Raw genomic sequence first — 8,057 nt, forward strand, 5'->3', positions numbered from 1 at the left:
TAAAAAAAATGTGACCAAGTCAAATTAGTCACCTATACAACAGCTTGCTATCTCTACCATTATATTTTCTCTGGTTGATTTTCAGTTTTGTGCTGCAAATCAAAAACCGGGGTCTGAAGTGTATCATATTCCAAACTACTTGGCACACCCCAGCTGTTATCTGATCAAAGATAGGAGAAAATGCCTTGGGTAGCAAGCCACTATGTTGATTGACAAACTTCCTGGGTGATGTGAACAAAAAAGGCCCTTCAGAAAGCTGTTTATCAAAAGCCAAATGTTGACGGAAGTTTAAAGGAAAGGCCTGAGTTAAAAATTGACAACATTTTTGCCTGGTATTCTGAATAAAGTCATTATTCTTCACTACCTGTTAATTAATTCCACCGTGTTAATTTCATCCTTCTGGTGTTCATTTTATCTTGGTGAAGCACGAACAAAAAAAATGGTTCAAGTTCCACAAACTAGACAAAGAACAATTCCTGCAACAAAATCTCTGCAGCTGATAAACTGTGCATCCGCGCAGTAGCAGACGACACTGACGGCAGGGCACATTGATAACGACTTGACAGACCGTTGATTGAAATAACACATGTTCGCTTGGCTGCCTGTCTGACCTAACCTTTCAACGAAGCAGACGAACTTTTTGGAAAGAAACGAGTGTATTGCAAAATGTGGGGTAAAAAGGTGGCAAGGTTGCACAAAGCATGAAGCGTTTTGATTGTGAATCACCGTGCATGACATGCTCTGCCTCTCTGACTCACGACACTAATTACTGATGATGATGATATTCAGACCGGTCGTCTGCACGCTGGCTCTCCGTGATGCCATGCACGCGCACTGAGAAAATGGTGGCAGCCACTGTTTCTCTACTAACATATTTCGATGAAAGCACAATGCCGAGCGCTCATAAATCAGCCTAACAAAGCGATTGAATGAATGAAAAAGTTTGCCAAATCAGTGCAGCTTCGTCTTTCAAAATATCTATGCATTACACAGCACAGATCAGTCAAGAAATGATAAAATGCACCGGCATACTCACACGAATCTTCAGATGCAGCCGCCATTGCAAACGCCGATAGGTCATGTGACTATACTGTCTCATTCGGGAATCATCGGGCAGCGAATGAAACCTCGGCAACGCTCGTCGACTTTCTTTTTGCGACTCACGAACAGAAGCTGTGGGACGAGAACTGGGTCATCCAGAGGCGCGCGAAAGTAACACGGGGTGTTATTTTGCCGAACCTTTGTTTTCGAGACACTCTCTACACGCTCTAAACAGCAAGGACAGCCTTTGTTTCAAACAGGGCTGCAGTGCAGAAGGGGCAGAAAAGCGAGGAGAGAAGATGGTGGTGGGGGAGATGGTGGCGGTGGTTTGAGGGGGGGGGGGGGGGGGGGTGGGGGGGGGAGGGGGGGGGGCAGAACAAAGCATTTCGAAAGCATTTCAAAACTGGTTGTGTGTGACCAGCTTGACAAGACGAATAAATGTTAATAATTTTGTAACACAGAAAAAAAATGCATTGAAACACCAAAATATGCACGAATATCATATTTAACGGAAAAAATACAAACACACACGGAGATTGTTACGTTCGACGTTATTGTTCTTTATCTTTGGACAATCTCTAGTGTAATGAGGTGTAGGCATTGAAACAAAAACTGAAAAGATGACAATATTATCAGATAAAGTTTTAAGCAAAGCAGAGATTATTTGAGATAAGTAGATAAATATGTACGTTAAAAGATAAGAAATGAATAATAATAAATAAATCACAGAATAGATAAAATCCCTAATGATTAACTAAATTACAAAATAAATAAATAAATAAATTGATAAATAAATTGGGCAAACGAGCTCACACGTAACCAGAAAATTCTGCAACGCCGAAGAAGAAGATAAACAATGAGTAAATAGGAATAATATAAATAAATTAATGAATACATACATTTATTTAAACAAAGAAAGAACAAGTCGCGTAAGGCAAAATTACTCATTTAGTCAAGCTGTGGAACTCACCGAATAAAACTGAACGCACTGCATTTGTTCACAATGACCGTAGTCCGCCGCTCGTGCAAAAGGCAGTGAAATTGACGAGCCTGTTTAGCGCGGTAGTGGTTGCGCTGTGCTGCATAGCACGCTTTTCTGTACCTCTCTTCGTTTGAACTTTCTGAGCGTGTTTTTAATCCAAACATATCCTATCAATATGTTTTTGGAATCAGGAACCGACAAGGAATAAGATGAAATTGTTTTTAAATCGATTTCGTAAATTTTATTTTAATCATATTTTATATTTTTAATTTTCAGAGCTTGTTTTTAATCCGAATATAACATATTTATATGCTTTTGGAATCAGAACATGATGAAAAATAAGACGAACGTAATTTTAGATCGTTTTATAAAAAAATAATTTTAATTACAATTTTTAATGACCAAAGTCATTAATTGATTTTTAAGCCTCCAAACTGAAATGCAATGCCTAAGTCCGGCCTTCGTCGAAGATTGCTTGGCCAAAATTTTATTTAAAAATGAGGGTGTGACAGTGCCGCCTCAACTTTTAGAAAAAAGCCGGATATGACGTCATCAGAGACATTTATCAAAAAAATGAGGGAAAACAAATCTGAGGATATCATACCCAGGAACTCTCATGTACAATTTCATAAAGATCGGTCCAGTAGTTTACTCTGAATCGCTCTACACACACACACAGACACACACAGACACACACAGACACACACACACACACACAGACACACACACACACACACACACACACACACACACACACAATCACACACACACACCACGACCCTCGTCTCGATTCCCCCTCTATGTTAAAACATTTAGTCAAAACATGACTAAATGTAAAAATAGAACTGAGCTAATAAGGAGGAACACTAATAAATTAAATCATGACGGAAGTAATCAAGAAGTGCTGAGTTGACTGACGTGACTGACTGACTAACTGAATGACTGCATGATTGACTGTCTGATTGAATGAATAAATTAATGAATGAAGCAATGAACGCGTGCATGAATGAGCTCATAAATGAAAGGTAAATGATTTAGTGAGTAAATCAATGATTGAGTGTTGGCATAATTATATAAATAGAGAATACTACATGGCTTGCTGTGTCGTACCAGATTTACACGAGTTGTTTTTTTAAATATTGAACTGCGAGCGAAAGCGAGCTGTTCACTATTTGAAAAAGCAACGAGTGTAAATCTGGTACGACACAGCAAGCCATGTAGTATTCTGTTTATCCTACATACTGTACTTACATGTATTTTACTGAAAATGTCCTGCATTCGAGGCAGCTAAATTGAAGACGCTTGTTTCGGAACCTCGATCTCTTCTAAAGCCTCGTGCAATCTATTACGTCAAAGCAAAGAAACGTCACTCTGAAAGTGTGGCGTGACGTGTTAGTTCTAAAGATTCAATCAATGTTGACGTTTCTGTAGCGAAGTCTTTTTTGCAGGGTGGGGGTGCTAACCCCACGCCCAACCCTCCTCCTTTTTCAGCCGGGCTTGGGACCGTCCTTGGCGGAGTTAGTTCTAAAGATTCATCGAGGGTAATTAGCGAGCGCAATTTGTGTTACTATAATGACGTTTGTCTCGGTGACTTTGGCATCATAAGCAGTGGAAAAACAGGTCCCTGCCAGACTTGCTTGGGATGACCTCATTTACATGATATACACACGTGTGATTTGAACGATTATTATCTCACGGGTGTCTCTCTGACGTATGTAGGATAAACGTACGTTCAATATATTTATGTTTCGATGAACTGGTTAATTCGTGAAATGTGTTTTTAAAAACTCATCTCGAGATCTCTCTCTCTCTCTCTCTCTCTCTCTCTCTCTCTCTCTCTCTCTCTCTCTCTCTCTCTCTCTCTCTCTCTCTCTCTCTCTCTCTCTCTCTCTCTCTCTCTCTCTCTCTCTCTCTCTCTCTCTCTCTCTAAGTCAAGTTTAGCCTTCTCAGGAGCGTCTCTATGGAATTCCATACCCATACCCCTCCGAAATGCCTCTTCTGTGAAAACGTTTAGGCGCCAGTTTCATTCCCGCTTAATGGGTAAATAGAACACTTTTCATGTCTGATATTTTAGTGCTTTTTACATTTAGTCAAGTTATGTTTGTATTTTGATTTGTTCTTTATGTGTATGTATTGATAATGATATACATGCGAATGATTGGGACAATTCCTCCCCACATTTGTTTTTTCCCTTTTGTTATTAGTTGTTTTGGATGTTTATATGCAATGCATTATTGCAACTATGCTGCAATTTCCACATTATATTCACGGTTTTTCCCATTTTTGAATGTGTATACAAAACCATAACCCTTTTCTTATTACTATTTACATTATGTACGTCTGTAAGTAACAATAACCTTGTCAATTTTACTATATATATTATGTGCGTCTGTATTAAGTGTTTGTATAAGGGACAGGTTGTAAGATTAGGCTTTGCCTAAAACCTCTATCCTTTGGTAATAAAGTTCAGTTTCAGTTTCTCTCTCTCTCTCTCTCTCTCTCTCTCTCTCTCTCTCTCTCTCTCTCTCTCTCTCTCTCTCTCTCTCTCTCTCTCTCTCTCTCTCTCTCAGTCACTCACTTTCTCGCTCTGTTCAGTGTGTCAGTGAGGCGTGTATGTGTGTGTGTGTGTGTGTGTGTGTGTGTGTGTGTGTGTGTGTGTGTGTGTGTGTGTGTGCACGGTGTGTGTGTGAGTGTGACGTGTGTGCAGTGTGTGCGTAGTATGTGTGTTTGGTTTAAGCGTGTTTATTCAAATTCACATACACACGTTTCAAACAATAACAACATTGAGAACGTTAACAAGCAGATTGCTTATGGACACGTTCTTGAACTTATAATCAATACACATTAAAATAGCAAAACATGGCGAACAAGTGATAGCTTCAACACTTATCTTGATAATCTTTAATTATATTTTATACAAATAGGGTAAAGAGAGAGAGAGAGAGAGAGAGAGAGAGAGAGAGAGAGAGAGAGAGAGAGAGAGAGAGAGAGAGAGAGGGAGAGGGAGAGAGAGAGAGAGGGAGGGAGAGAATGCCTGGCTACATCAATTGCACAGTTAATATAATATCAGCCGAAGCGATTAGTTAACATAACATAGTCTTGTACAACAGAGAATATTTTCGTGTTCAAAGATATAGTTAAATCAGTATTTCCAAACAAGAGTGTTTTGCAGTCCAGAACGTGTGTTGGCAGACTATTGAATAAAATGGTTCTATGTTCTTTAAATTTTGGACAGTGTAATAAGAAATGTTCAGAATCTTCCGGGCATGCTCCACACGTACATTCTAAATTATCAGAGAGGTGTCGGTTAACTAAGTCTTGTTGCAAATCGCTCATGTTTAATCTCAACCTGCTGTGAAGTACCTGTCCCTGGCGGTTGCCTAGATAATAATACGGTGGAACAACAACATCTCCATCGGTCAAATACCTTTTAAATTCACCAACTGACTGCGTTTGTTGTATATTTTCTGGAAGATTATTCCACAAAGCTGTCGTTGAAGGAAAAAATGAAGATTTATATAACTCACTTCTGCACAATGGAAACTTACGTTCAAGAGGGCGTCGTCTGTGGTAAGGATTTACATCGGAAACCAGGACCGGCAGTTTGGAATATAAATATTCTGGGGTTAAACGATTTACAATTTTATAATACAGCAAAAGTTTATGACGACGTCGCCTTTCTTTCAGGGGCACAAAACCCGATTCGTTATACAGTTTTTGGTGGCTTGTGCCACGTACTGCACCTACAATGATTCGGATTGCATCGAGATGCAATGTCTCCAACTCGTCTGCCAAACACTGTGTACAGTTATCCCAGATAACGTCCGCATAATCAAACAATGGTAACATAAAGGATTTATATATAACTTCAAGTGATTTTCTGTTTAAACGATGCTTGAATAAACCAAAACACGCAATTGACTTTCTACATTTAGCAATTAGACTTTTTATGTGGGAATCCCATTTACAATTACCTTGTAGAATGACGCCAAGGTGCTTGTGATTTTCAACATCAACTAAGTGTGCATCTTCGAAATACAATGGTGGAAGTAAAACATTTTGTTGCCTACAAATGTCCAACAATTCTGTCTTTTGACAATTAAAAGTGACTTTCCATTTAGAAGCCCATGTGCGAATTTTATCCAAATCAGAATTCAAAATCTCTGCTCGTACATCATCGTTATCTAAACTTAAGTACATACTCGTATCGTCTGCAAAGAGTTTCAACACTGATTCAAGACCAACACCAATATCGTTAATATAAATGAGAAATAAAAGAGGTCCTAAGACAGAACCCTGAGGGACACCAGCAGAAGGGGTAGCATAACTTGATTTGGTTCCTTTCAATACTACTGCTTGTCTGCGATCGCTCAAGTAATGTTCAAACCAAACAAGCAAGGGACCTCTTATACCTATCGCCTCAAGCTTGTGGAGCAGACCGCGATGCCAGACTTTATCAAAAGCTTTGGATACATCAAAAAATATTGCCTGTGACATAATGTTTTTATCAAGTGCAACACAAAAATCATCATATATACTCAATAGTTGATAAACAGTCGAATCACCAGCAATAAAACCAGATTGGCAGTGTGTAATCAAATCATAATTTTTCAAATAACCAAACACACGGATTTGTATACATTTTTCAAGCACCTTCCCAATACAACTCAGCAAAGAGATTGGACGGTAGTTGGAACAAGCACTCCTATCGCCTTTCTTAAAAATGGGCGTAATGTGAGCAGTTTTCCAGACAACTGGAAAAACACCCTCAGACAAGGATCTGTTAAAGAGAACTGTAAGCGGTGGAACGATAACAGGTAATCCATCTACAAGCAATTTATTATGTATTCCGTCAGGGCCCACGGCCTTGGATAAATTTAAATTCCTTAACACTTGGACAACTTCAGCTTCTGTTAATTCAAAAGTCGATAAAGATGTATTACACCAATTTGCCTCGGGCAGGGGATCGTCTGGATTTTCAACTTTAGACTGGCTTTCAAAATAATTATTAAACAAAATCGTTTTTTCACAAATGTTATCAATAATTTTTCCATTATCTTCTAGCGGTGGAATTTCGTTACATGCAACACCTTTTTTCTTCAAGAAGGAATTAACAAGTTGCCACCAATTTTTGCTTCCGAAGTTCTGTTTACAATTTATCCTCTCATCAAGTTCTAGAAAATAATCTCTTTTTCTTTTACGAATTTCATCTGTATACTGATTTCTAGTCAGGCGGAATAATGCCCACTGCTCAGGTGTATTTAAGCGCTTAGCAACTTGATGTATACAATTTTTTGCGTTTCGTAATTGTAAAATATGTTCAGTCATCCATGGGGCATCATCTTCACGTACTGTTATTATCTTAACAGGCATACATGTTTTTGCAACACGGAATAAATGTTCAGAAAACAAGGCAGCAGCTTCGTCAATGGACGCATTTAAAACTGTGTTCAAAAGATCAATTTTGTTCAATTCAAACAAAAATGTATCAACATCTAACTTGGCATAATTATATATAGTCCTTTTGAACTGACCTTTTTTTAGTCTCTGTGACGTTAATTTTACACATGGCACAGAATGGTCACTACAAATGGGGGGTAACACTACAACTTCACTGATTAAGTTTATACTCGTGGTCAGGATCAGATCGATGCATGAGGATTTAGTTTCTGTAATACGTGTGGGTTCAGTAACGAGCTGGTGCAGATTGTTTTTTTGTATTAAATTAAGAAAGTGGGGAGATGGATTATTCAAAAAATCTTCGTTAAAGTCTCCAAGAATTAGAAATTTATGTGGTGTTCTCATTACTTGCTTTACAGATTCGTCAACCAAGTGCCAATAATCAATCCGAGAGTCTGGTGGTCGGTAAAATGAACCAACCAGCACAGTTTCTTGCAATAATTTAGTTTCTACCCAGACTGCTTCAAGGCCTGGAATTAACAAATCAGGCCTTGGTTTGCAAATAAAATCGTTTTTCACATAAACAGCTACCCCTCCATATCCATCTGGCCTATCTCTCTCTCTCTCTCTCTCT

The 8,057-nt window shown here is 38.6% G+C and overlaps 1 protein-coding gene across 1 annotated transcript in view; it reads right to left on the reverse strand.

The window, feature by feature from the left end:
- Positions 1-1,077, reverse strand: part of LOC138983599 (uncharacterized) — a 61,076-nt gene extending 59,999 nt beyond the window's left edge. The window contains exon 1 of the mRNA XM_070356874.1: positions 1,037-1,077. Coding sequence (XP_070212975.1) covers positions 1,037-1,061 — 25 coding nt within the window. The 5' untranslated portion in view covers positions 1,062-1,077. The remainder of the gene's footprint in view (positions 1-1,036) is intronic.
- Positions 1,078-8,057: the final 6,980 nt, after the last annotated feature.

The sequence above is a fragment of the Littorina saxatilis genome, linkage group LG13, assembly GCF_037325665.1.
Source record: "Littorina saxatilis isolate snail1 linkage group LG13, US_GU_Lsax_2.0, whole genome shotgun sequence".
Taxonomy (NCBI): domain Eukaryota; kingdom Metazoa; phylum Mollusca; class Gastropoda; order Littorinimorpha; family Littorinidae; genus Littorina; species Littorina saxatilis.